The 27,869-nt window shown below is 43.2% G+C and overlaps 1 protein-coding gene across 5 annotated transcripts; it reads left to right on the top strand.

Moving 5' to 3' along the window:
- Positions 1 to 874: 874 nt before the first annotated feature.
- Positions 875 to 27,820, top strand: STAMBP (STAM binding protein). 5 transcript variants are annotated; one of them, XM_059188074.1, is made up of 10 exons: positions 875 to 967; positions 2,859 to 3,076; positions 14,427 to 14,502; positions 14,773 to 14,868; positions 15,982 to 16,348; positions 18,515 to 18,639; positions 19,520 to 19,657; positions 24,973 to 25,085; positions 25,660 to 25,759; positions 27,156 to 27,820. In XM_059188074.1, the coding sequence occupies exons 2-10, from the start codon at positions 2,874 to 2,876 to the stop codon at positions 27,210 to 27,212; spliced, it is 1,275 nt and encodes a 424-aa protein (XP_059044057.1). In that variant the 5' UTR covers positions 875 to 967; positions 2,859 to 2,873; the 3' UTR covers positions 27,213 to 27,820. The 5 variants fall into 5 exon arrangements, 4 of the variants coding, with proteins under 4 accessions (XP_059044057.1, XP_059044058.1, XP_059044060.1 ...); XM_059188075.1 differs by having other exon boundaries at positions 931 to 1,041; XM_059188077.1 differs by lacking the exon at positions 875 to 967 and adding an exon at positions 1,194 to 1,261.
- Positions 27,821 to 27,869: the final 49 nt, after the last annotated feature.

Genomic DNA, 27,869 nt, shown 5'->3' on the forward strand with positions numbered 1-27,869 from the left:
CTGTGCAAGATATTCATACATACACACACCCATACAGAGAATATGCCACTGTTTGTACTTGGTGTAAACAGCTGCCTGTCCTGTCTGCAGGGGCAGGAACCGCATCATACAGTTTCGGTCTCCAATGCGTGGCACGTGGCCCTTAGAAGCCAAACACTCATTTTTTTAAAAAAATTTTATTTTTTAAGAGATTTTATTTATCCATTTGACACACAGAGATCACAAGTAGGCAGAGAGGCAGGCAGAGAGAGAATGGAGGAAGTTGGCTTCCTGCTGAGCAGAGAGCCGGATGTGGGGCTCTATCCCACAACACTGGGATCACGACCTGAGCTAAAGGCAGAGGCTTTAACCCATTGAGCCACCCAGGGGGCCCCAAACACTCATTTTTAATAAATTGTATTGGAGTTCTAACATTCAAAAGTTAGTCTCAAGTTTTTTTCTAAGCAATAGAAGCGATTGCCAAATACCTCAGGCTATCAATTTTGCGTAGGAAGTGACACAAACAAGCAGAAATTTTCAAGAGTTTGGTTTTTTTTTTTTTTTCCACCAATTTAGAAAACTTGCTTAGTTCAGCCAGGTACTTGCATCACCAATCCCTTCTTGAATGTTGATTTGTGGATTTGTGTAAGTGTGGTATAGGGGCTATCTGGCAGGAAACTCGACCCAAAGTCAAATTAATTCCACAAATAGAAGTTAGCTTGATCATTTAACTACTTTAACTACTCGCTGTCCCTCTACCTTGTCGCTTTTCCTTTACCAAGATGGCCGCTGTCGAGCTCTCTCCTCATTGGCAGTCTTTTTTCGCGGGAGGGGGGACAGGGGGGAGGTGGCGGTTCTAACCCCTCCCACCAGCTCACCGCCCTGGGTCCTGCGTTTTTGAGAGTGCAATGGGTAGACCGGCGGGAGGGGCGGGGCGCGCGCCGGATGTGACGTTTCCGGAAGCTCCGAGTGTCGTCCGCGGGGACAGGTGGGGAAGGGTCCGGGAAATGTGGTGGGGCTGAGCCCCGGAGCATAGTCGGACTCTGAAGGGGAGTGGCCGCCGTGAGTGTGGGGCCTGCGGCCTTGTCGTCCCCGCGCCCTCTGCCCGGCCCGCCGCGCGCGAGGCCACTGACGGCACCGGCCTCCGCCAGGCCCCGCGCGTCCCCGCGCGTCCCCGCGCGTCTCCTCCTGCAGCGCTCTGAAGACCCGAGAACCTTGGATAATTTTGTCCCTGGGTTGGCAACTTGGGCGTGAGGGCCTTGAAGGAGGGGATCTCAAGCAGGTGTCAGGAGGTCCCTCTCCCGTGAATACGCCCCCTCGGCTCGTTCCTGCAACTTCCTTTGACCTCGTCTTTCCTCCTCAGTCCTTTATGCCACCTTCTCCTTTTTTTGCGGATGCCGCATCTCCTCTGGAGTGTTGCTCAGCCCTCTAGTACCGCTCGCTGGCCTTGGGAGGGGGTTCCATTCTCGACCTTACAGATCATCTCCCCAGAGGTACTGAGGCGCAACAAGCTTCAGTTAGCTTTAATGGGCTCTGGATCGAGTTTACTAATTAGGCAGCCTGGGGAGGTTTTAGATTTGCTGAGCGGCTTTCTGAGCCTCTAAAACGGCTTTGGGGGAGATGGAAGGCCTTTGCATCTCTGGTAGTCTGCACAGCTTTTGTACTACTCGTGAGGGTGTTTAGAGAGGAAGCTTGGGGAAAGTGTGACCTAGAGGTGGAATTGACCAAGAAAAGCCTCGTCGAGGGAGGGCTTGGAGGGGAGAACAGGAAAACAGTGGGTAGACCAATGAAACACATTTGAGGATTTCTGGGCAGATTAGAATCCTGACTGAAGGGAAAGATCTCTGATGGGAAGGAGTAAGGTTTAAGACTGAAAAGACAAAGTGGGACCACTTGTTAGAGGGCCTTAAATTCCAAAATGGGTTCTACTCTAGTCGTATATTCTAGAGCATGCTGGCTAGGGTGGGCTGTAATTCAGTGTGTATCAAGTACCCAGATTCTTTTTGAAAATGATGTAGAGTCATACCAATTGGGAGTTGGAATCTGATTGTAGCAATAGAATGAGATCTAGAAAGATTGTAGAATTACTGCAGTTCGAAGCAGGGAAAACTCCCTCCCTGTTTTTTGTGGGTCTGTTTTATTTATTTATTTATTTACTTACTTATTTATTTTTGAGTACCGAGTTACCTTTGTGCCCTTTTGTTATTTGAAGAGTGCTTAGTCTTTGAGGATAGATTTGAGTAAGTTGTTTTTCAGGTCTAAATTCATTACCATGATGACATGATGAATGATGTTGTGGATTGACCGAAAGAGGGGTTTAGTGAGCAGAACTAGAATTGTTCTGCATTCATTCCCAGACTAGTTCCCCTCACCATGTGCTCAGAGATGAAAAAGTACACCATGGGAAAGTGTCATTACTCATTAAATGAAAATGACCAAACTTGAAATCAGTTAACAATCATCTTGAAAGTTCTGGGATAGATGAAAGTGGGTAGCTGGTGGGAGAAGTAGCGCAAAAAATATAAGATACCATCCATCTTTTTATGGTGCTGAGAGCAGGGCCACCTCATGATAGGGAATGATTAAAGGGTAGAACCAAATCCCCATTATAGTTTTACTCCCTGTACCACCTAATCATGGCACAGGTTTTGTGGGGTTTTAAGTCGGCCAATGCTTTGATCATTGTGATAGGCACTTCCTCGAGGGTCTCAGCCTTCTTGTGGGAAAGAGATTTTATCTGATACAAGCCACAAGCATATGGTATTTTTCTCTTAATTTCTCTGTAAGGTAGAAGTTTGTGGGCTAACCATGCTGTGTGCTAGGTTGTGTTGGGGTGATGGGGACCATGGTGCTGATGCCACCTGTTTTTTCTGTCTCAGAACTTCTTGGCCCTGATGTCTGACCATGGAGATGTGAGCCTTCCACCCGAAGAGCGGGTGAGGGCCCTCTCCCAGATGGGTAGCGCAGTGGAGATAAATGAAGACATTCCACCCCGACGGTACTTCCGCTCTGGAGTCGAGATTATCCGAATGGCATCCATTTACTCTGAGGAAGGCAACATTGAACACGCCTTCATCCTCTATAACAAGTATATCACGTAAGACACCTCCAGTTTCCTTTTTCTTTTCTGGTGACTGATGCCTCACTCATTCTGCTCTTGTGCTCATTTATTCTGCTCGGAATTGCTAAAACTAGAGAACTTTACAACATCATTAGCATTAATCATTCTTTGCAGGCAGCTCCTACATACTGACTGTCCTTGACATTCAAAGTTATGAGTACTGAAAGTGTTATTTTCATGACTCAGTGATTTCATGAGTAAGAGACCTAGCTTTTTGGCCTGTGCCCACGTGGCCCAGCTGTTAGGCAAGAGAAAGGATGGTTAAACTACATGTTTTGTATTGATGAATGTTTTTCCTATGCTCTCTTTATTAAGGCAGCTAATCATAGGATTACTGTTGAGGTTTAGCAGAGCCAAAATTTGTCATCTCTGCTGCTTTTGTCACAAACTGAGTGATTCAGGAAAAAAGGTTTTTCTTCTTAACCTTTATTATGATCATACAAATCATCAAATAGATATTGACCACCTACAGTTTGTGTGGCTCATCATGAGACCTTTCTCTTGAGTTACTTAGCATCTTAGGTAGGCAGCATAAATAGAAGATGGCAGTGCAATTAACAGGGAACAACTTGTAAAACCCCAGTGATGATGAAATGATGTGTAATTTAGGAAGGGAATAAAGTTAAAGGGTCTCATCTAGCCTTGTTCTTTCATGATACCAGGACCTTTAGAAAAATAATGACTGTAATGTGTTTGTATGACTCTTACAGTTCATAGAGTGTTTCCCCTGCATTGTTGGTTTTTAAAAAAAATTTTTTTTAAAATATTTTATTTATTTATTTGACAGAGAGAAATCCCAAGTAGATGGAGAGGCAGGCAGAGAGAGAGAGAGGGAAGCAGGCTCCCTACTGAGCAGAGAGCCCGATGCGGGACTCGATCCCAGGACCCTGAGATCATGACCTGAGCCAAAGGCAGCGGCTTAACCCACTGAGCCACCCAGGCGCCCATAATTTTTTTTTTTTATTCGAGAGAGAGACAGAGTGAGAGAGAATGAGAGGAGAGGTCAGAGGGAGAAGCAGACTCCCCATGGAGCTGGGAGCCTGATGTGGGACTCGATCCCAGAACTCTGGGATCATGACCTGAGCTGAAGGCAGTCGCTTAACTAACTGAGCAACCCAGGTGCCCCTCCCCTGCATTGTTTCATGTGATGTTCATAGTTCTAGGTACATGGGGTAGAGCTCATTGTCTTCCCATTCTATATGTGAGGAAGTAGGCTCTGGGTTTTGTGATATGCTTTGTTCCACACTTCAGAGTGAGAAGGCTCAGATCTAACTTTTTTTTTTTTTTTTTTTAAGTAGGCTCCACGTGGGGCTTGAACTCAGGATGCTGAGATCAAGACCTGAGCTGAGATTTAGAGTCGGATGCTCAACCAACTGAACCACTCAGGCACCCCTAGATTTTTTTTTTTTTTTAAGATTTTATTTATTTATTTGACAGAGAGAAATCACAAGTAGATGGAGAGGCAGGCAGAGAGAGAGAGGGAAGCAGGCTCTCTGCTGAGCAGAGAGCCCGATGCGGGACTCGATCCCAGGACTCTGAGATCATGACCTGAGCCGAAGGCAGCGGCTTAACCCACTGAGCCACCCAGGCGCCCACCCCTAGATTTTTTAACTCTTTAATTAGGATTCATCTATGACATTGGTCTTGTTTTTAGTTTGTTTTTGATAATGTTCTGTGAGTTGAAGCTAGAGTTGAGACCATAGTTTAAGCCACATTGACTATCTTTTGGTTATTTTTTATTCTTTTTTGAATAGATAACATGTATACAAGGTGCAAATTCAGAAGGCACAAAAGGGTATATATATTTAAAAAGTAAGTCTCCCTAACCCTCCCTTTTCCCCAAACTCTCAGTGCCCTTCCCCAGAGGGAATTCCTCTTACTAGTTTCTTACATGTCCTCCCTGAAATAATAAATGCATTTCAGTTGTATCACATTCAGTTTTTTTTTTTAAAGATTTTATTTATTTATTTATTTGACAGAGATTACAAGTAGGCATAGAAGCAGGCTCCCTGCCGAGCAGAGAGCCCAATGAGGGACTCGATCCCAGGACCTTGAGACCATGACCCGAGCCGAAGGCAGCGGCCCAACCCACTGAGCCACCCAGGCACCCTTTTCAGTTTTTTTTTTTTTTTTTTTAAAGATTTATTTATTTATTTGACAGAGAGAGAGAGAGATCACAAGTAGGCAGAGAGGCAGGCAGAGAGAGAGGAAGGGAAGCAGGCTCCCTGCTGAGCAGAGAGCCTGATGTGGGACTCGATCCCAGGACCCTGAGATCATGACCTGAGCCGAAGGCAGCGGCTTAACCCACTGAGCCACCCAGGCACCCCCCCTTTTCAGTTTTTGATCACATACTGCTCGGCAGTAGGGTTTGTCAAGCTTGGTACCGTTGACATCTGGGGGCAGAATAGTTCTTTGTTATGGGTACTGTCTGTGCATTGTGGAGTGTTGAGTAGCACCCCTGGTCTCTGTCCACTAGATGCCAATAGCACCCCTTATCCCCTCCCTGAGTTGTGACAACCAGAAATGTCTCTAGATGTTACCTGGTGGTCTCTGATGGCCCAGTTGAGAACCGGTGTTCTGAAGAAAAGTAGCCTACAAGTGGACTTCCCGGAATTCATACTCTGATTGTAGAGTCCCTTTGGTAGAAAAAGGGACTGCTGTTGTCTCTTTATTTTTTCAATTTAGAAGTAGTCCCTGTCTGGGATGCCTGGGTGGCTCAGTTGCTTAAGCAGCTGCCTTCGGCTCAGGTCATGATCCCAGCGTCCTGGGATCGAGTCCCACATCGGGCTCCTTGCTCAGCAGGGAGCCTGCTTCTCCCTCTGCCTCTGCCTGCCATTCTGTCTGCCTGTGCTCGCTCTCTCCCCCTCTCTCTCTCTGATAAATAAATAAAATCTTAAAAAAAAAAAAAAAAAAAAAAAAAGGAAGTAGTCCCTGTCTCCTCAGAGATCATGCAGGCCATCCACGCCATCATGCCCTGTTATGTGACCTCAGTGTTGATAAAGTTACATAGAATTAAATTACATTTTTGTCTCTCTTTGCTATTACGAGTTTTTTATTCCTTGACGTAGTAGGCACAAAACTTATTTTCCTGAGAAGTTTCTTTCACTACTGTCCCTTTCTTCTACTGCTGGTAGAAATAATATTCTTGTATATTTCCAGTAATCTGGTAGAGAGTTTTCCCAGAATGAGGCCATGGGGCACAGTTCTTCAAAAAATCATGGTTGAGAAAGTTAAATAGAATCATGGAATCACTCTCTCCAGTATTTTCTGGAGAACCTTCTGGGTCCTGTAGCCTCTCATAGCAAGTGCTTTGAGGTCAAGGACCATATTCATTTGACAAATATGTATTGTGTTCATCTGCTGTCCACTTGGCACTGCTCTAAGTCCTGGATACAGAGGAAGTAAGTGGCCCCTGCCCTTCATGGTGTATCTTTGTAGTTATGGGAGAAGACAATAAACAGGTAAGCAAAGAAATGTCAGAGTAAGGCAAATGCTAGGAAAGCGACAAAGAGAGTGCTGGACAGAGATTAACCAAGGGTATCAAATAGGGTAAGGTCTGTCTGAGCAGGTAAAATTTAAACTAAAACTTGAAGGATGCCACGGAGTTGGTCTTTCCAAGAGCATGGAGCAGAGTGTTTGAAACAGGTGTTACTGTGTGTTCAGAGCTCTTAAGTAGGAAATACCTTTGTGTGTTCTGAGGAATGAAGGAACATCATTGTGTTTGGAGTGTAGCAAGGGAGGAGGGAGAAGGGGATGAGGCTGGAGAGGCAAGTGGGGCCACATCACGCAGGCCATGGGGGTTTGCATTTTATCTCGACAGCATTAGAAGCCATGGCAGAGTTTTAAGTGAGGTTATGACTTAATTTTACTTATATTCCAAAAAATATAAATTGGGCTACTATGTGGTAAATGGTGGAAGGTGTGTTAAGAGAAGGCAGGGAGAAGAGTTAGGAAACTCTCATGGCAATTCAAGGAAGAGACTGATGGCAATGCCATGAAGCAAGTGGATTGGGCATTTTGGAGGTAGAGTCAATGGGACTGACTGATAGTTTGGGAAGGATGGTGTCAAGGTTGACCTCAGGTTTCTTTTTTTAAAGATTTTATTTATTTGACAGAGACAATGAGAGAGGGAACCCAAATGGGGAGCGGGAGATGGAGAAGCAGGCTTCCCACTGAGCAGGGATCCCAACTCGGGGCTTGATCCTATGACCCTGGGATCATAACCTGAGCTGAAGGCAGACGCTTAAGGACTGAGCCACCCAGGCACCCCTGACCTCAGGTTTCTGCCCTGAGTAACTTTAGGATGTATGGGCGCATTTACTGAGATGGGGAGAATGGTATAGAAAAGGAGCTGAGAGGGAACCTGGGTGGCTCAGTTGGTTAAGCAACTGCTTTCGGCTCAGATCATGATCCTGGAGTCCCGGGATCAAGTCCTGCGTTGGGCTCCCTGCTTGGTGGGGAGTCTGCTTCTCCTCTGACCTCCCCACTCTCATGCTCGCTCTCTCTCTCATTCTCTCTCAAATAAATAAATAAAATCTTTAAAAAAAAAAAAAAGAAAGAAAGAAAAAAGGTGGGTTGAGATTCAAGGGAAGAGATTCAAAGGGGAGGAGATTCAAGAGTTCAGGCCTGGCTTCTTTGACATGTTAAGGTGTTAAGTTTAATATGCCTCTGAGATATCCAGTAGGAAGTTGGATGTACCAGTCTGAATTGAGGAGAGGTCTGGGTTGGAGATACAAACTCAGAAGTCCTCGGCATATGAGTGGTTCTGAAGCCTTGAGAGCTGCTGAGATCTTCTGGCAGATAGGTCTTAATCAGAGATCCAGGAACCCCACAGGGATTCATCGATAGAATTTATTCTCCATGAATTCATTTGGGAACAACTTTTCTTGTTTGCTAACCTCTCACTGAAATTTAGCATTTCCTTCCATTTTGCACAGTAGTATTAATAATATTTGTAATGCTGTCACCACCGGGAGAAATCGATATTTTTTTCTTAAAGATTTTATTTACTTATTTAACAGACAGAGATCACAAGTAGGCAGAGAGGCAGGCTGCAAGAGAGAGGGGAAAGCAGGCTCCCTGCTGAGCAGAGCCCCATGCAGGGCTCAATTCCAGGACCCTGGGAATCATGACCTGAGCCGAAGGCAGAGGCTTTAACCCACTGAGCCACCCAGGCGCCCCAGAGTCGATATTTTGTAGCACATTATGACTGATGTTGATATCCAAAAATAGCATTTACACTTACCTTTACTTCTGAATTACAGTACAGTTATTAAAGCCACAAGTAGATGCTGATTTTTAATGTATTAACAAAATATCAGTAAAGAAGCACACAATACAATTACTATATTTTGGAAAACTGTATTTCAGTAGAATTGCTTTCTAATCCTTCATGTTTTATATTATATCTTTAAAAAATTATTCTGAGAAGGAGTCCATAGGCTTCATCAGATGCTAGGAGGATTCATGACACATTCAAAGATCAAGAAACCTTGATAATGAGACTATAGAATGGGAAGAGCCTCGAGGTTGGTTAGGTGGAGAGAACCAGCAGACGGGACTTCAAGGGAGGTTTGAGAGGCAGGAGGAAATCCAGGAGAGAATGGTGTCATGGGAGCCAAAGGAGGCCGGTATTTGCAGGAGAGTGGCCAGCTGCGTCAGAATGGGTCAAATGGGGTGGGTCAGGTGTTGGGGTTGGTGTCGTGATGTCACTGGTGATCTTAGTAAACAGGTTTCACTGAAAGGACTAAGAAGACATTGGATCGGGGTGGGATGAAAGGTGAATGGACGCTAGGAAAGCAGAGACCATGAGTATAGCCCGGAGGTCGGCACATGTTTTCTATAAAGGGCCAGAGAGTAAATGTTTCTGGCATTGCAGTCATTTGATCTCTGTCACAAGCTCTGTAGTGTGATAACACATGAACGAATGGGTGTGGCTGTGTTCCAACGAAACTTCATTTTCAGATATAGATGGCAAGCCAGACTTGACCTACTAGTTGTACTCTGCCAGGCCCTGGCATAGATAACTCTTTGGAGGAGTTTGGACAGAGAGTGAAGAGAGTAACTGAAGAGGGACAAGGAGCGCATGAATGTGTGGTATTTTAAGATGGGAGATTCTGGAGCATGTTTCTTTGCTGATGGAAAGGAACCTGTGGAGAAGGGGAAGCCGATGGTACAGCACAGAAAGAAAGAGCTTAACTGTAGCAGTAAGCTCTTGGCTAGGCAAGTGGGCGTAGGATTAAGAGTACACAGATACTTAAATCGATTTTGTCCTGTGACCTGTGGTTACTTTGAGTGACACGAATATCCATGTTGACAGCAAGATCACTATGGGGAATCTGTCCTTGTATGTGGTTCCCACTGATGGGACCATTTAATACCACAAAATGGGCCAGGAGGAGAGCTCAGTGAGAAGGGGGTGGGATGAAGCAGCTCATTTACTTGCCTTGATAGATTTGGAGTTTGATTTGGGACTTTGTTGGATTGGCTTGACCTGAAGCAATAAATGTAGCTACTTTCATTTTTCTCGCCGGTATCTTTAAGACCCTGATTCTGATTTTGTGAACTGACAAGCCGTAGGAGTTGCAAAAAAGTTCTGGCTTAATATTCTCAGTCTGTTTTCCACTTCATTTTCTTGGTATATTCTTGTCAGTAACAGTGGCTCACTTCGGCAGTTATTACAACTGCGGAGAGAGGAGAGAGGGGAGCGGGCATCTCCCTCACCACTCCTCTGCCTCCCCCACTATTGCAAGTCGTTGTTCTAGACCTTTTGTGGGTACTTTAATTCCGGGTTTTAAAAGGCATGTTTGTTCTTTTCCCTGGGACACTTCAGGCATCTGAATGATCTGAATTACATTTCCCTCTCAGAGGTTTTCCCTCCTGTAGGAATGCTTTGCCTTTTGCAGACCCCGGTATAACAGGATCTTCAGCATATTAAATCAGTACATATTTTCATGATGAGCACAGACAATAATCCAGGCGGTGAATTCTTTCACAGCTTTTTATGGTCATTGACTAGGCTACATAGAAGGGAGTTACACAGAACTTAGGCAATTCTTGTCTCCTGTGCAAGCCTCCTATAGCACAGACTTGCTTGCTGAAAATGGTCTGTCCCCTGTATCGAAAATGTTTTCTTCTGGGATCGGGGCTTACAGACTAGAGTCTATGATCATGCTCACTTTGCTGATCAATTTCTAAGATTGGGAGAGAGGAGAGGAGAGTCCTTCGTCCCTCCATGTTATAGAGTTTCTGCTGGACTCTCTGAAATAGTTTCTTGTATGGAAAATTAATATTCATGATCAAAACAATTATTTTTTCAAACCACCCAGCCAGGGAAATACTAAAGTGAAAAGAATCCACTAGCGATGACCACTGTTTATTTCTTGTGTGTAGAGGGAAATGTTTGTCCGTGCAAGCACTTAGGCTCATGTGTTTATTCTTGTTTTTTAAAATGTGAATAAGCTCATACAGTATATTCTGTTCTACAACTTTTCTTTCTTTCTTTCTTTTTTAAGATTTTATTTATTTAAATTTGACAGAGAGAGAGCACAGGCCAGGGGAAGTGGCAGGCAGAGGGAGAGGGAGAAGTAGGCTCCCCACAGAGCAGGGAGCCTGATACGGAACTTGATCCCAGACCCCTGGGATTGTGACCTGAGCCATAGGCAGTCACCTAACCGACTGAACTACCCAGGCGCCCTACAACTTGCCTTCTTAACAGTCATATCTTTCTGTATCAAGTCATACTGATCTCATTTCTGCCTGGAACAGTCTTGCTCCAGATCTCTTCATGGCTTCGTCTCTTCCTGGCTTAATTAAATGTCTTCTCAGTGATGCTTTCCTTAGCTGCCCTGTATAAAATCCCACTCCCTCTCCTGTCACTTCCTGTTTTCCTTCCCTATTAATGACTTCTAGCACTGATTATCAATATATTTTTTCTTCTATTGTTTATCTGCCCACCCCATAACACATACCCTATGAGGTGGGATTTATGACTTTGTTCACTGCCAAATCCCATAGTAGATGCTCAATAAATATGTTGAATGAATGAGTGAATGATTATGTTGTTCTTCACATTTGGGTGCAATGTAATTTATTAAATAATCCCTTATTGATGGACATTTAATTTTTTAGTTTTCCCTACTTTTATGACCAATGCTATATTGAATAGTCTTATGTATATTTTAGTACTGTTGTGTAGGATAAATTCCTAGAGGTATATTTGTGAGTTTAAAGGATATGCAGATTTTAAAATGTGAATAGTTGTCTCTCCCCACCCCCAGGAAAATTACAGTCCTGTGGTAATACAATGTATTATTAAATTACAGTCCTGTTTAAAGTGTGTAAGGACACCCATTTCCTTTCCTCTTGTCTACATTGGTTATAATCAACCTTTAAACTTTTGCCAATCTGATATATGGGAATGGTAACTTGTCTTAATTTGAATTTCTTTCATTGTAAGTAAAGTTGAATACCCTTTTGTATGTTTACCTTTTGTATTTCCTTTTCTGTGTATCTCTTTTTATCCCCATTGTCCCAACTGGTTGTTTTGCTTGTGTTCTTGCCAATACATCTTTGCTTTGGTATGTTTCCCCTCTCTAAGCTGCAACAAGATCTAACCCTAGAGAACAGTATACCTCTGGGCCACAGATATTCTGTGCCTACAACACTTCTAGCCCTGGTGTTAACATCTTCATTGGTTCTTATTCACACTTTTTGTTTATTTATTAGTAAAAACAGTCATATAACTTACATAACCATCATAGCAGATGTTGGCTATGTGCTAGGCACTGTGCTCAGCACTTATTTTTTCTTTTTCTTCTCTTTCTTTCTTTCTTTGTTAACATATAATGTATTATTAGTTTCAGAGGTAGAGGTCAATGAGTCATCAGTCTTATATAACACCCAGTGCTCATTAAGCACTTTTTAAAAAAATCTCTTTAAGCGTCCCAGCAACCCTATCAGGTAGTGCTAGTTTGTCTCCGTATATAGAGTATATATCTAGAAACTGAAGGGTAGTGAGACTGAGTAACTTGGCGGAGTTCACACAGCTAGTCGTGGCTGAGCCAGGATTTGAGCCCAGGCAGCATGGCTCCAGAGCCTGCTCCCTCCCCGCTGAGCACTTGCCTCCTGTACAGACAATGGGCTAGGTTGCCTGTTCTGGTTTCAAGAGACCCTTCTGCCCATATGGTCCCCATTCAGAGAATTGACTATGGTTGCTGGAACAAGAGGAAGGTATTCATGTACCTGTCTAGAAGTTTTACCTTATAAACTAGATTCCACTGCGTGGTTCAACATCAAAATAATAGAGGTGTGTGGTGAGAGGTCTCCCTCCCACTCTTGTCCCATCTACTCTCTTTCCCCTGCCCTCTACTTTCCTTGATTTCCTGTATTACTGTGTACTTAAAATATATGTACAAACACATAGAGAATTGTCCCCCTTTCTTACATACCAGGTGGCATACCAAATGCACTTTTGTATACTTCAGGTTTCTTTCTTTACTCACCTCATCTGAAGGTTTTAAGACCATTTTATTGCTCAGATATTTATTGAGTGCCTCTTCATACAGGCACTATGCTGGCTTTAGAGGGACTTGCAGAGAAGCACAAGACACAGGAACCTCTGGCCTCACTTCTCAATTTTTCAGGTTGGGAGCACAAGTGCATGTTAAGTGTGGTGGTCATGTTACATGGTGCTATCTGGGCTGATTCAGGCTTCCATACAAAGCACATTCAGCCTGCTAAAGTTAGGAACAGGTACCTTGGTCTTGTAGAGCCAAGAGAGTGTTACTGAATTATAGATAGGTGTCTTGAACATAAGAACTAGCCTTATTTATCCTAATATCTTCTTCAGGGCTTGATGGGTGAATAAATGAATCTGTCGTTTTTTTTTAAAGATTTTATTTATTTATTTGACAAACAGAGATCACAAGTAGGCAGAGAGGCAAGCAGAGAGAGCGAGAGGAGGAAGCAGGCTCCCTGCTGAGCAGATAGCCCGATGCGGGACTCGATCCCAGGACCCTGAGATCATGACCTGAGCCGAAGGTAGAGGCTTAACCCACTGAGCCACCCAGGTGCCCCCAAATGAATCTGTATTTTAAATATAGACTTCAAGTAAATTGTTTTATATCTTTCTCTGTGAACCCAAAGGGGAGAGTTTTAGAATCATTTTGATTTTAGAATTCATCCCTGCCTGAAGGGTCTTGTCAAACTGGATTGAAATGAAAATTTCATGTGCCTAATATAGAACCAAGAGAGGAGGCTCTTTTCAAAAGAGTTTGCTTTGGTGGAGGTCGACTTCCTTCCCCTTACTGAGGCGTCCTCCTCCGTTTACTCCTACCCATGGGCAGAAAGTGGAAAAGAATCATTTAGTCCCAACTACAGTGTGGTATTTTAGAGCTGTGGGTAAGCTCCCCTCAACTGATTTGTTTTGGGTATCAGTTTGAATTCATTACACCTTAATCCTATTAAAAGACATCTTTGTTCAGTACCCCTCCAACAGTTCTGGGCGTTCTGGAGCCATGTAGAGGCAGAGTGATATAGTGGTTAGAAGTGTAGACTCTCGAACTGGCCTGCTGAATCTGCCACTTTGGACTGTGACAAGTCACTGAACTTCTGTTTGTTTTCACTCTTCCCACTGTTCCCACATCATAAACATTAGAGATCTGTGAATTGATTCAGTTTATTTTTCCCACTGAGCTTTACAGCTATGGATAAAACTGGAAGAGAAAATCTAGCACTTAGTTTCTCTAAGAACTTTTCATCAGGACCGTAATGCACATCACACGTAATATGCACATGTTACACACGTATAACACATGAACTGTCTAAGGATCTCAGTGCTTAATATGATGCAAGGAATATTCTGCTTTGAAGGCACATGAATCTCAAAGAAAAAGAAGCCAAATTTAAGGTCACAGGGCTAGAGTAGTCTAAAACATGGATTTTCTCAGCCTTCTGCCCTTGGTTGCCAGACTTATTTGGAGAAGAATTTGTGACCGAGGCCCTTTCCTTTGGAAGCCTGTCATGGTCATAATAAGAAAAGAATCTCTTTGGAGGTAAATTTTTGGGCACAGGGTAAGTTTGCCCCCGCCCTCATCTTTTTAGTTGTGGGAGTCTGGTGCTTCCTGCACACCAGATTCAGGGGAGGAGAGAAACACAGGTTGAAGGTGGGTGGGGAACATGGTCACTGGGTTTGTGTGACCCCTTCCTCCATGTCTGTAAAGCCGTCTTGTGGTGGCTGCAGGACATGGGAGTTGCTTTGCTTCAGAGTCTGTTGGACATTTGGACATTTTCTTTGCATGATAATGATTCTGATCCATTCCTTTAGGCTCTTTATTGAGAAACTCCCAAAGCATCGAGATTACAAATCGGCTGTCATTCCTGAAAAGAAAGACACAGTAAAGGTGGGTCTTCACTTTCACTGTTGCCCATCTAAAAGCAGCACAGACTAACTTCAAGGTAAAAGTAATGTTGTCCACATCTGAGCTTCAAATCCTGCAATGGGAGATAAGGTCAGATCTGTTATGAGGTAGTAGGTATGGTATAGTAGAGGGTATTTTACATTGTTTTGGGATACATTGTTGCCATTGCCAAGTTGACTTACGTCTTTTTACTTCTGTACTTAATTAGCTGGGAATTATTCTAATTCTCTGTTTTCTGTTTTTGTGTCTCAGAAGTTGAAGGAAATTGCATTTCCCAAGGCAGAAGAGCTGAAGGAAGAGCTATTAAAACGATATACAAAAGAATATATAGAATATAATGAAGAAAAGGTAAGTATATAACAGCAAAAAAAAAAAAAAAGAAAGAAAATAAATTATTGTGGTTTCTTAGGCTGTGCCCTGTCATTGCAATATGATATTTTAGCAGATCCTGTGATTTTATTGTCATATTTTACTTTTTCAGCAAAGACCAGAAACTCAAAAGAGTGGAACACAAGTGTTTAGGCTGAGAATTCTAACATAGTTTTAGCCTGCTTGTCTTACAGGGTAACTTGAGGAATAGGAAATTTTGTTTGCTATATCTAGAGTGAGAACCTAAGGACAGGTTTTTAGATCAGCAAATTTTGGGGTATTGATTCACATTTGGTTATACCTGTTTATAATAACTGATTGCTCTTCAATCTGTTTTCAAATGATTCTTGTTAGGGAGAGTTAGGACACGTGGAGAAACTCCCAAGGCACGTGTGTGGTCTGTGTCAGATGTGAATATTTACTGTGGATTGGGATCCCTTCCATGTTATTTTGTAGTGCTCTGCTGAGCCCTTCTCTGAACTCAGATGCTGCAAATTAGCAGGGCGGTAAACAGCTATGAGGCATCTATTTGTAAGGGACTGAGGGAGTGAAAACCTTATTGAAGGAGATTATTACTTGCTATTTCTTATTTGAAAATGTCACTCTGTATTGAACTGATCAGCAGGAAAATTTTGGAGGCTTCCTTTTGGGTTAAAATTCACTAAAGACCCCCGATACAGCAGGGTGAAGTTTGGATTTGGTTCTCTTTTGCAGCCTTGCTTGGGATAAAGAATGTATGCACAGCACAGTCAGAATAAAACTGTGTTAGATACAGATTATGAGGGATAGACGGTAAGTTGCAAGATTTCAGTAAAGAAGAAAATACATTAGTAAAGAGCCATTGAGGAAGGAGAGTGAGGGGATCAGGACCTTCACTGTCCTTGCAGAGTCAGTCTGCAGTGGCCAGCTAGACAGAAGCAGTGACATTCTGCAGTGTGGAACTGCCGAGGGAAGCGCGAGGTCTGTGTTGGGAAATCGGGCCGGAGCAGGTGCACATTTTAGGAAATCACTGTGCTGCAAAGCCTTGTCCTCCTGAGGTGTGAAGTCACCTGAATGTCACGTGTAAGCCTGACTCCTCATCCTTCTTTGCAGAAGAGGGAAGCAGAAGAGCTCGCACGGAGCGTGGCCATCCAGCAGGAGCTGGAGAAGGAGCAGCAGAGGGTGGCCCAGCAGAAGCAGCAGCAGTTGGAGCAAGAGCAGTTCCATGCCTTTGAGGAGATGATCCGGAACCAGGAGCTGGAAAAGGAGCGACTGAAGATCGTGCAGGAGTTTGGGAAGGTGGACCCTGGCCTAGGCGGCCCCCTGGTGCCGGACTTGGAGAAGCCCTCCCCAGATGCATTCCCCCCGGCACCTGTGGCATCTGCACAGTCTACAGACTGTAATACGACCGTGAGGCCTGCCAAGCCACCCGTGGTGGACAGGTCCTTGAAACCAGGAGCACTGAGCAACTCAGAAAGTAGTGAGTCCACTTGCTCTTGGCCTCTTCCATCTCATTGGCTCCCAAGCAGAGTGTCATTCTGTGGGTTTCAGCCCAAGATCACCTCCATGATCCCACTCATTAGACCCTGGTCACAGAAGCCCCTTTGGTCAGTATAGCCATGCTGGGTTCTGTGACACTGGCTGTCATGTGCAGGTGGCTGTTGCTTCAGCCATATAATTTACCTGGAGCAGGTCACTTTTCTGAAGAGCTCATAATATCCTTGAAAGTCAGACCCTTCACTTTTAAGGATTTTACAGAGATTCAAAATGTTCAGTGAATTAGAGAACACTGTTGGCCCTCTGGAAGGGGAATCTGAAATTTATAGTTTCACTTTATAATTTAACAATTGACTTTTAAAAAATAAAAATGGGCTACAGAGTTGCACTTGCCCTAAAAATGATCCCATTCCTTAAGGAGCTTGGTCAAGGTCAATATTATACGTAGTTGGTGATGATTCGGGCTAGCCGTAAAAACTGTTGGCAGTCTTTCCTCCTCTCATCACTGAGAGACTGTCTGAGACAGTAACAGTAGCAGCAAAATGGTGCATATACCTCGGTTAGTAGAACAGATCATTTTGGGAAAGAACTTTCAAGTAGTAGTTAAGGAAGTCAGCTTTGCAGAAGATCCATTTATAAGGACAGCGTAAGAGTAAAGGGGTTCCAGACTCCGAATCCTGGCCTTTAGGATTTCTCCCCATGGACTTGGCAGGCTTGTCTCCCACTGCTTTTCCTTCATCCATATTCTGTGCTCTGGTCAAATTTGGCTGTCACGTTCCCAGAGCAGCCCCTGGACTTTTTTTTTTTTTTTAAAGATTTTATTTATTTATTTGACAGACAGAGATCACAAGTAGGCAGAGAGGCAGGCACAGAGAGAGAGAGGAGGAAGCAGGCTCCCTGCAGAGCAGAGAGCCCCATGTGGGGCTCGATCCCAGGACCCTGGGACCATGACCCGAGCAGAAGGCAGAGGCTTTAACCCACTGAGCCACCCAGGTGCACCGCCCCTGGACTATTTTATCCAAGGAGGTTTGTTAACATTCGCCCTGAACCTAAAATCCCCTTTCTCTATCTCTGCCTTCCTTGCTTTTCTTAAAGTTTTGCCAGATCTCCTTCCCTTCATTTAAACTGACTCTGTTCTCCTTAAGACTCTCAAATCTCTAGTTTCTATAATGCAGTTGAGATAATTTCCCTGATGATGTAGTCATTTGCTAATAACTAGATTTTAACTTTTTCCTGGTTGGGGCTTGAATCTTACTCGTACTTGTGTTCCCTGTGAGCTGAGCACAGTGAGCGCACTGGTGTGCACTCAGGGAGTGGTTGTGGAGTTGCAAGGAAAGGACTGTGCCGACATTTCCTTCAGAATCTTCACATGCTGCTGTCCCACCGCCATGTGACTGCCTGCTCCCCTGTCTGTTACCTCCCCAGCAGTTTGGAGCTTGCTGTTACATGTGCAGAAACAGAACATCCCCTTTCTTTTCTCTTTTCTTTTCAATGAAAATGTGACTATGAAAGACACATCCTAACTTGAGCCTGTGGTCTCTCACAGGGCTTCTCCCTGATGTCCAGCTACTGGGCCCATTCTTGGCATTCTGAACTAGGCTTTTGAGCTGCTCTGTGCATTCATGCCTCTTTTGAGGACCAGTTGGGGGTTTTTGTTGTTGTTGTTTTGTTTTGGCATTTTAACGTTCTTCTAAATGAATAAATTCAGAATTCGTTACCCAAAGTGTTTTCCATTACCTAGAAGAATATATCTGGTATATTTCTTTGAAAGTCCTACTTACCAATATTCTTAGGCGAGGTAAAAGAGAGATTTAAAATAAAAATAAAAATTCAGTTGAATGAGATTTTTTTTTAAATCCTTTATATTAGGTTGTAACTGAGAATTTCTAAATAATGCAGGAACTTGTTTGAGGAGTAGTTCACCTTTGTCTTAACTTGAATTGTGCAAGCCTCTTTTTTTAAAGTAATGCACTTGCAGTTTCTGTGGCCACAACTCTCCTCCTCATCCGTCAGGATGAGATCCCCACTCACTGTCCACAGTTTGGGGAACCCCAGTGATTTGGCATTGCTCTCCCAGGACTGCCAGCTCTGGAGTCTGCTTGGGAAGGCTCTCCCCCGGTCTCAGACTTCTCTCCTTTCTCTACGACAGCTCCTACAATCGACGGACTGCGCCATGTGGCAGTGCCCGAGAGGCTCTGCCCGCAGTTCCTCCAGTTAGCCAGTGCCAACACAGCCCGAGGAGTAGAGACATGTGGAATTCTCTGTGGAAAACTGGTAAAAACCAAACGCTTTCCTGAGCTGAGACTGTACTTTCCCCCTTGGCCTCCTGTGACTCTCAGAGAAGATATCCAGGGTCAGTTACTGTTTGCGACAGTCCCTCTGCAGAAGGAACCGGGGATAGCGTAATGCAGTGTTAACCTTGAGTGTGATGACCTTGCATTTTATTGATTTTCATGGTCCCTTGAACAGATTATTTTCATGCTAGTAGTAAGAAATAGATAATTCTAAACTTGGTAGGAAGAGCCAGCATTACCTGTATGTCAGTTTTTGCATACCTGCTTTATGGTAGGCCTGGGAATATCCAACATGTAAGGCACATAGCATGTGTCCATAGAACATACCCAAGCATTTTGAAGAGATGGGAGATATACCCAAAGATGAATAACACACTGAATGGTGTATGTGGTGGAGCGCTAGGGATTCAGAGGAAGGAAATGTAATTGAATAAAGGCACTTGAAGAACCCATTGCTAACTGCTGAATGCAGAAATGAGTGAAATGGAATAGACTGAAACTGAGCCTTAGAGAATGAGAAGGGTTAAGAGAACCAGTAAGAGGAAACTACCTTAGACTCAAGCAACGGAAGAGAAATGGTATTATCCCAGAGCTTCTTGGGACCCACAAGTAGACCCATTTGACACCCCCTGGAAATTCCCACTGGACTGTGGGTGCCTGTGGCTTTGTGGAGCGCCCCCTGCAGTGCACATGCATTTCCAAGGTTGGAAATCACTGAGTGAGGGACTCAGGGAGCACCAGTCCTCATGCCTGCTTAAGAACGACCTTTGTTGTACAGATGTTTACCTTGAAACTACTGTGACAGTGGGGGGTTGCATAAGTGCCAGGGAGTGGTGACAAACTGTTTTCTCCTTTGACAGATGAGGAATGAGTTTACCATTACTCATGTTCTCATCCCCAAGCAAAGTGCCGGGTCTGATTATTGCCACACCGAGAACGAAGAAGAGCTCTTCCTCATACAGGATCAGCAGGGTCTCATCACACTGGGCTGGATCCATGTAAGCAATCCCGAGCTCTCCGAGGGCCAGGCTCCTCCTCCCTCCCCAAGTTATAAACATGCTGCTTCTTTCTTTCTTTGAGCAAAGTGAACTATGGCCAGATTATTTAGGTGACTGTTTTTCCCTCCTCCGGAGGCACACTCGACTTCCCTCGCATACTTGGCTGCTTCTACTCCGGTACTGATTTCTGGGAACTACTTAGGGCTTTTTAATTTTTTTAATTAAAAAAAAATTTTTTTTAAGATTTTATTTATTTGACAGGCAGAGATCACAAGCAGGCAGAGAGAGGAAAGGAAGCAGGCTCTCTGCTGAGCAGAGAGCCCAATGTGGGGCTGGATCCCAGAACCCTGGGATCATGACCTGAGCCGAAGGCAGAGGCTTTAATCCACTGAGCCACCCAGGCGCCCCCCCCAAAATTTTCTTTTTAAATTAAAAAATTTTTTAATTTTTAAAAATTTAATTTAAAAAAATTTTAATTTAATCAAAATGAACTTATTTCCTGTAAAGTCCCAATTTCCCTGTGAGTATGAATGGTGGTAAGATGCTGGCCTCGAGTATATGCCTACTTCACACAAATGATGTTCCTGAAAGGTTTATAAATCAAACTATTTTAATGAGCCAAGGAAGATAATTCAGATGTTTGCATTTGGTCTTTGTTAAAACAGCATATATATTTATGTAAACCAGTTGGGTCACCACTATGGCAGATTTTCAAGGGTTTGCTTATTGTGAGTAGTCTGGTGATATTTAAGTAAAATGTAATTCCACCCCTAGAGGTGATATTTAGGTAAAATGTAATTCCATTCCTAGAGGTCATTTCTACTTTTTTTTTTCCTATTCTTTTTCAATTCCTCACTCCACAGACCAAGCTACTTTTCATGTTTTGTGATAGGCTTACTTACAAACGAGTCTACTCATTTCTGGATTTAGGAAGATTACACATACTTGTATGTTAGACTTGGGAAATACTGACCCAAGAGGCTGTCCTATGTGCCCCTCCTGTCTGCATTCCATGACCTACATATTTGCCTTCTATTGGGTACCCCCTATTATATAGTATGGGAGTGGCAGAAAACTTGTTTCTTATCTGCCGGAGGATACAAATTTGAGTAAGACAGGGCTTTAGTCTCATAAAGGAGACTAGACAAAGAGACAAGTAATCACTCTTCACATGTGGCAGAAGGTGCCAAGTGCTTCCAGAAGTGCAAACAGCACTATGGAATTTGGAGGGGAGGATTGCACCTGGCTTGATTTCCCAGAATTTTGACAAGATAGGCCGAGAGAAAATTCCATGTGCAGGGGGTAGCACTGGAATAAGCAGACTATGTTCCTGAGACATTGAGAGGTCTGGTTTGTTGGGGTTCATGGTTCATATCAGGAAATTGGTCGATAAGCTTTAATATGATGCATTAGAGCAATGTTCTGGGGGGTCCTGGGCAGATAGGCAAAATAGTTCTTCTTTTGAGATGGCTGGGTGGCTCAATTGGTTAAGCCGCTGCCTTTGGCTTAGGTCATGATCCCAGGGTCCTGGAATGAAGTCCCACATTGGGCTCCTTGCTCAGAGGAAAGCCTGCTTCTCTCTCTGCCTCTGCATGCTTATGCTCTCTCTCTCTCTCTGATAAATAAATAAATAAATAAAATCTTTTAAAAAATAGTTCTTATATAGTAAGTTTTTAAAGGTTTTTTAATAGAGCAAGGCTATGCTCAAAACCATTCTTTAGAATATCTAAAATAAAAGCTGTTTTAAAGTAGGTCAAGGCAGGGAGATCATATAAGAGGTTTCAGGGATGATAGAATCTACTGATGAGAGCTAGGGTGATGACATTGCATTTGGGAAGGAGATGAATGTAGGATTTCAGAGGATGTGGGTAATGAGCAAGAGGAGGATGAGTAAAAGCCAGTGGTGACTTAGAGAGCAGGCCTGACTCATGGGGGTGGCAGTGATTATCAGAAACAGGGGCTCCAGGAGGATAACTTACTTGAGAAGTGGGATAAATTGTGGGTTCAGTTTTGAGCATGTTGAATTTAAAGTATGTGTGAGGCTTTCTGTCAGTGGAGGTAATTAGCAGGCAGTTGGAAATGTGGCTGGGACTTGGGAGCAAGGTCAGGGTAGGAAGTGGATTTGGGAGACCTCTGCACAGAACTGACCTGGGAGGCCTTGGAACTGGAGGTGATTGGAGAGTAAGAAGAGATTCACCAGTAGGTTGGGGGCAGGCCCCCCAGGGAAGTATAGGGAATAATAGTTGGTTGTGAAGCAGAGAGATGGAAGAGCAGGGGGAGGGCAGGCAGTGTGTTAAGGCACCGAAGGCAGAGGAGGAGGAATGCTATAGAATTTGAAGAAGTAATGGGGATTGAGGTTGTGCTGATGGTGAAATGTACACTATTTTTGGAAGGAGTTTAGTTCACAGGGAAAAGGGAAAAAATGGGATGGTGATTTAAGGAATAGCCAGGTTGAGAGAGTATTTGCTTGATTTATGGTTTAGTGTGAAAAGCTTGAACTTGTGTTTTGGTTTGATTTTGGTTTTTTTTGAAACCTTTATATTGGCAAAGCGTAAGAAAGGACATGAAGATAAAGGTACACTTCAGTGAATCATGAAGCAAATATCTACGTACATGCATGACCCATGTGAAGAATTAGAACATTGTGAGAGGCATGCTCCCGCTCCATGGTCTTGCCCTGTCACACTTGCCCTCTGACACAGGTAACCTCTCTCCCACCTTTTCTGGAAATCCTTTGCTTTCTTAACAGTTTTACTACCTATTTGTATATCCCTGACCTTGGCAGTTTAGTTTGGCCTGACTTTCAACTTTATGTAAATAGGATCATGATATGTATTCCTCAGTGTCTGGCTTCTTTTGCTTAACATTTTAAAGGCTTATCTACATTCTTGTGTGTAGTTGTGTGAATGTGTTTGTATGCCCAGTGAGCCAGCGGTGCTCAGTGGAGCATCGTGGAGCCAAGAGAGGAGATGTAGAGGGACAGAGACGAGGTAATGTGGTGGTAGGAATGTATTCAATCAAAAGTACAAGAAGGGGGCTCATCTTCTTATGGGGGAGAAAACACTCAGACAGAATTGAAGAAAGAAAGCGACAGAGAGATTTTGGAGGTTCTGTTTGGAGGGGTTGATGGAATTCATTTGATTCAGCAGGGTTGCCATCTAGATGCTCTGCCTGGCCAGAGGAGACAGGTGGTTTTAGGAACTGGAGGAGATGGGGGAATGTTTGGGTAATTACTGTTTAGACTGCAGGTAGAACTCAGCCCCAAATGAATAAAAGGATTTCTAAATTGTAGCTGAGGGTCCAGCTAGGAACAAATTTAGAGCTGAAGTTGACAGTATTTCAGCTTTTTTCCCCAGTGATCTTTCTGTACCATTCCTTCCCAACTGGGGATTAAAAGCAGAAAAAAGCAGAGATTTGCTCACATCCTAAACTTGGCAAGAGGATTATGGAGAATATCAGTTCTTCCTTCTATATTTTGCCAGCTGTAAACCAGGTCCCCTGGTCCAAAAGTGTGTATGATCATATATTGATCACCAGCTACAGGGTGACCCTCCTGCCCAGGATTCATGGCCATCCCTCAGCTTGCCTCAGCCCTGCCTTAGCTCGCATCACTGTCCTGTGGCTACTCCCTCCCATCCAGGCGCGGAAGCTGCCCCCAGCATTGAATCTCCTTGTTCATGTCTGCTCCTTTGGTTTATTGTTTTCTCTTCATAAAAATGCCTTCCTCTGTCTCCAGCATGACGGACACAACTGTTTTTTCAAGAAATTCAATTGTGAAGGGAAGGAGAAAGAGAAAGCACAATAGAAGGGAATAGAGGCTCAAAACAAGGTTTTTTGATTTAGGTTAACAATTATTTATTGAGCTCCTGCTGTGTGCCTCTATATTGTCTTTCCAGCTAACCCAACTTTAGGTCAGAGGCCTAGATCAGCTTGTATAGGCCTCATTTGTCCCAGTTAAAATTCCTTGTTCTAACTGTGGGATGAAAGGTGTTGGTACAGGCCATTTGTCCTGTAGGATCTCATAATTAGGTAGACACTATTTTTCCTTTGTGGTCACCAAAGTTCATACCTGCCCCAAGAGGACCTGTGTGTGGATTTGCTATAGCACTCAGCTGACTTGTTCCTGGCCTGCAGACCTCTTCTGCAGTGAGCTGGCCACAGCTTTGTGTGGAGGGGTGCTTCTTAGATGAGGCTGCACATAAGAATCATTGGATCAACTTTCTAACTATCTATTTATCTGTCTATCTATTTATTTATAGATGAGGAGAGGGGCAGAGGGGAAGAGAGAGAATCCCAAGCAGTTTCCACATCCAGCATGGAGCCCAATGTGGGGCTCAATCCCACAACCCTGAGCCAAAATCAAGAGTCAGATGTTTAACTGATTGAGCCACCCAGGTGCCCCTGAATGAGCTTTAAAAAAAAAAAAAAAAAGTCTCCGGTTGGATATTTCTAGGGGTGGGCACAGGAGCCAATGCTTTTGACAGGCTCCTCGGGAGCTTCATTTCATACACAGCAGGTTTGAGAACACTGATCAAGTACACGTATGTTCTAGCCCTTCTGTCAGTGAAGGTTGGTAGACTTTTTGAGTCCTGTTGGGGCTTTCTTTTTCCATTCTTGTTATCTGTACTCATACTCCTCTAAGACGAGCATAAGGCATTATGTGACTGTTCATTTGTGTACTAACAGTGTGCTCAGTAAAACTTTAAATGGTTGAAAACAAATGAGATCAATTGAATGTACATTTCGAGGGTAATAGATTACCCTCAAATTTCAATATCTTAGTCCTTTTCCCAAACAAGAAAGGGTCTTTTGTGTGATTTAACTACCGCTGAAATCCTGATTGCCCCCGGCTTCTCACATCCTTAGATGGTATTCTTTAGCCATAGGACAGCATTTGTTATTTTTGCCTATAGTGCTGCACACTCATGCCTGACCTCTGCCAAGAAGAAGAATCATTCACCCACCTGGGGTTTGTTAAGTTCTTGACTTCTACCATGTTGAAGTATTGAACAGCGTCTACCATCTATTCCAGAATGGATGGCTCTCCATTGCAGAGAGAAAGCTTGTGAGGGGCCAAATAAGTCTTGATGGTCCATTCAAATTATGAGTTTCTTCATGTACTTCTGTTAAGCCATACTTCTTTACAGTGCTCAAAAAGTAATGAACTTCAGGCATTGCCCCATCGTGATTGCCAGTGGCTTTGTGCTTGAGAAGGAGATTGTGGCCAACTGAGAGCTCTTTGGCTCTATTTCCTTCATGGGCCAGGCTTGGCTGTCTCACTGAGGGGCATCTCAGACATTTTTTCCTCCTCTCAGACTCATCCCACACAGACCGCCTTCCTCTCCAGTGTTGACCTACACACTCATTGCTCCTACCAGATGATGTTGCCGGAGTCAATAGCCATTGTTTGCTCCCCCAAATTCCAAGAGTAAGTACATTGATGTGGTTTGGGGCATTATAAGGAGATAGTGGGGAAAAGCCTCTCAGGAAACGTTTCTATTTGGCAGACCTTGTTCTCTGTAAAATATATAGATTGTGGTCGTAATTGGCTGTTTTTAAAAGTTACATTCTAAGCACCATATCCTGATACACCTCCTATGCTTGTTTTAAAAAAGATAGCCAAAGCAACAGTTTTGATGCTTTTCTGAGAAAAGGACATAAGAAATTTAAAGTGTTTGACTTGAAGCAATAGGAGTTTTAAGAGACTGGTGTCAAATTAAAGAATTTCAAAGTTAAACAGATTATCTCAGTTAACTTCTTTTTCATTCTAAATCCTGTTATTTACTATGAGTTCTCCAAGCAAACTAGTGTGGTGGCAGTGATGAGTCATTCTCTAACTCTGATTCATTCAGCAGAGAAGAGACCTATGTGCCAGCACACTTTTGAAGCTATCTCAAAACAAACTCCGTGTGTGTGTGTGTGCATGCGTGTGCATGTGCATGTGTATTTGGGACTAGGGAAACACCTTTGCTTGATTCTGGGCCTGCTTTTTTTAATTGCAGAACTGGATTCTTTAAACTAACTGACCATGGGCTAGAGGAGATTTCTTCCTGTCGCCAGAAAGGATTTCATCCACACAGCAAGGATCCACCTCTCTTCTGTGTACGTATCTACATAGAAGAAATTGGGGCTATGCATCAAGCAGGGAGGACAGTCTGAGCTGATGAGGTGCATTGTCCTTTCTGACCCACGCAGAGGATCAACCTTGTCATTTATCTTTGCAAGTCTTCCTAAAAAGAACATACGTGGGAAGCGGTGTGGGATAGGAATGGATTTGAGTCGTAGCTCTGCCATTTAAGGACTATCTTGGATTAGACTTAATTTTCCTGGGCCTCAGCCTACTCATCTGGAAAGGGGAATGATAATGATGATAATACCTACTTTATAGGGTAAGAGGCTTAACTGAAGAAAGTACCTGGTGCAGTAGCTGGCTTATTAAATGTTAGTTTTTTTCCTTCATCAATGCCAGTTGCTAAGGCTGTACTTCAGTGAGAGATTGAAATTCAAAGGAAAAAAGCCCTTTAAGATTGGTAAGGTATATTTGATTCTGAAATTTTGCTTAAATAATAGGGATTTATTTTTCTGACCTTCTTAGGAAGGTTTCTTTTTTTTCCTAAGTTATAGTCCATGAATAAAAAGTTTCAGTTGCTGGTAAGATCAGTATGTTTCAATTTGTCCCTCAAATCTAATGTGATAGGTTGCTTCCCTCCATGCTGGCCATAGAGTGTTATTTCTTTTGGGTTCACCAAAAAGTGACCAGTATGGAAAAGGGACTCAGAACCTTGTCACATGAAAGGAACCGGGGATGTTTAGAGGAGAAACCTCAGGGAGGATCTGAAAACTGACTTTCAGTGAAAGAAGAATTATTGTATGAAAAGGTATCAAGTGTGCTTCATGGGCCTCCCAGAACTGAAACTAAGTCCTCACAAAATGACAGTTCTCAGCTGAGTTTGAGAAAGAGCTTTCTGACAGATCTGTTCAAAATAGGTCAGTCTGCCGGGAATATAATAAATGTACCAGGATGGGTACATTTAATATAATAAATGGGTACCAGGATGTTGAAATAGTGGCTGCAAAAACAGTGCCCACATTTTCAGTTTTTCAGTTATAAAGACCCCTTTTGCGTGATGAAACTAAGCATTCCCCACGTGACAGTGGGTGCACTGTATTAGCTGGTTGACACAGTAACCCCCCCAAAAAAACATAATGAATTCATCAGTTCTTTCGAAGAAATGTAAATTTTTTATGAACAACTCTAGAATATACATCCAATTGAAAAGTAAGTGAAGATATTCGGGCTCACATTGATTGAGGCTACAGATAGGGATTGGGGAGTCACTGATTCCCGGGGCTCTCATCATAACCGCAAGTAAATAGCAGTCTGGCTTCCAGACTGGAAACCACTAGCCAGAATAAGCATGTTAAACAAGAAGGTTTAAAAAGTGACTTCTTAGAATTTTCCAGGACTTTCCCTTTTTTTTCTCTTTCCCTGTTGTAGAGCTGCAGCCATGTGACTGTTGTGGACAGAGCAGTGACCATCACAGACCTTCGATGAGAATTTGACTCAAACACTTCCCAAGAACTATAAAACCATATCAGTGTACTGTAGGCCCTTAATTTAAACTTTCCAGAAAGCTCTGGAAGCCTTTTTAAACAGAATTAAAAGTGAGTATCACCTGGGGGAGAACTGATTTTCTATTTCTGGTTTAAAAAGAAATAATTGGCTGTATTTTTTACAAGTGTGGAAAAATAGCATGATCCCACTAAGACAACTTTTCAGTCTGTCTGCAATTAAAAAATTAAGTTGAAAGAATGGTATAATGAACACTTAATCTATACCCTTTATTCTAGATTCACAAGTTAACATATTTTTTTCCTCTAAGCTATGCTCCTAATTTCTCCACCTATTTGTCTACTGTTTACCTTTGGAATTATTAAGGGCATCTATGCAGAAATTTGGAAGCCATTTAGAAAATCTTTGGGTTTTCCTGTGGTTTATGACAACATTAATGAAGCTTATTACAAGGGTGATGGATAGCTCACTATGTCTGACCAGATGGTGAGGCCCAAAAACCCTGAAGAGTGATTTTGTCAGGAAGTATTGTTATTTAACAAATATGTCTGGATATTTTTTTCCTCTACAATAAAATAACAATTAACATATTTTGTGTGTGTGTGCTCTGGAGTGATCTGTTTGATCAAGTATTGTGGA

This window comes from Mustela lutreola, chromosome 9, assembly GCF_030435805.1.
Source record: "Mustela lutreola isolate mMusLut2 chromosome 9, mMusLut2.pri, whole genome shotgun sequence".
Lineage (NCBI taxonomy): Eukaryota > Metazoa > Chordata > Mammalia > Carnivora > Mustelidae > Mustela > Mustela lutreola.

What these genes read in the sequence shown, in the direction of transcription:
- STAMBP (XM_059188073.1), top strand. Translation starts at nt 1,374, where the DNA reads ATGCCGCATCTCCTCTGGAGTGTTGCTCAGCCCTCTAGTACCGCTCGC. An exon ending in ACTGAGCAACTCAGAAAGTA is followed by an intron (nt 16,349 to 18,514) that starts GTGAGTCCACTT and finishes TCTCTACGACAG; the next exon opens with CTCCTACAATCGACGGACTG. An exon ending in TGCTCCCCCAAATTCCAAGA is followed by an intron (nt 25,086 to 25,659) that starts GTAAGTACATTG and finishes TTTTAATTGCAG; the next exon opens with AACTGGATTCTTTAAACTAA.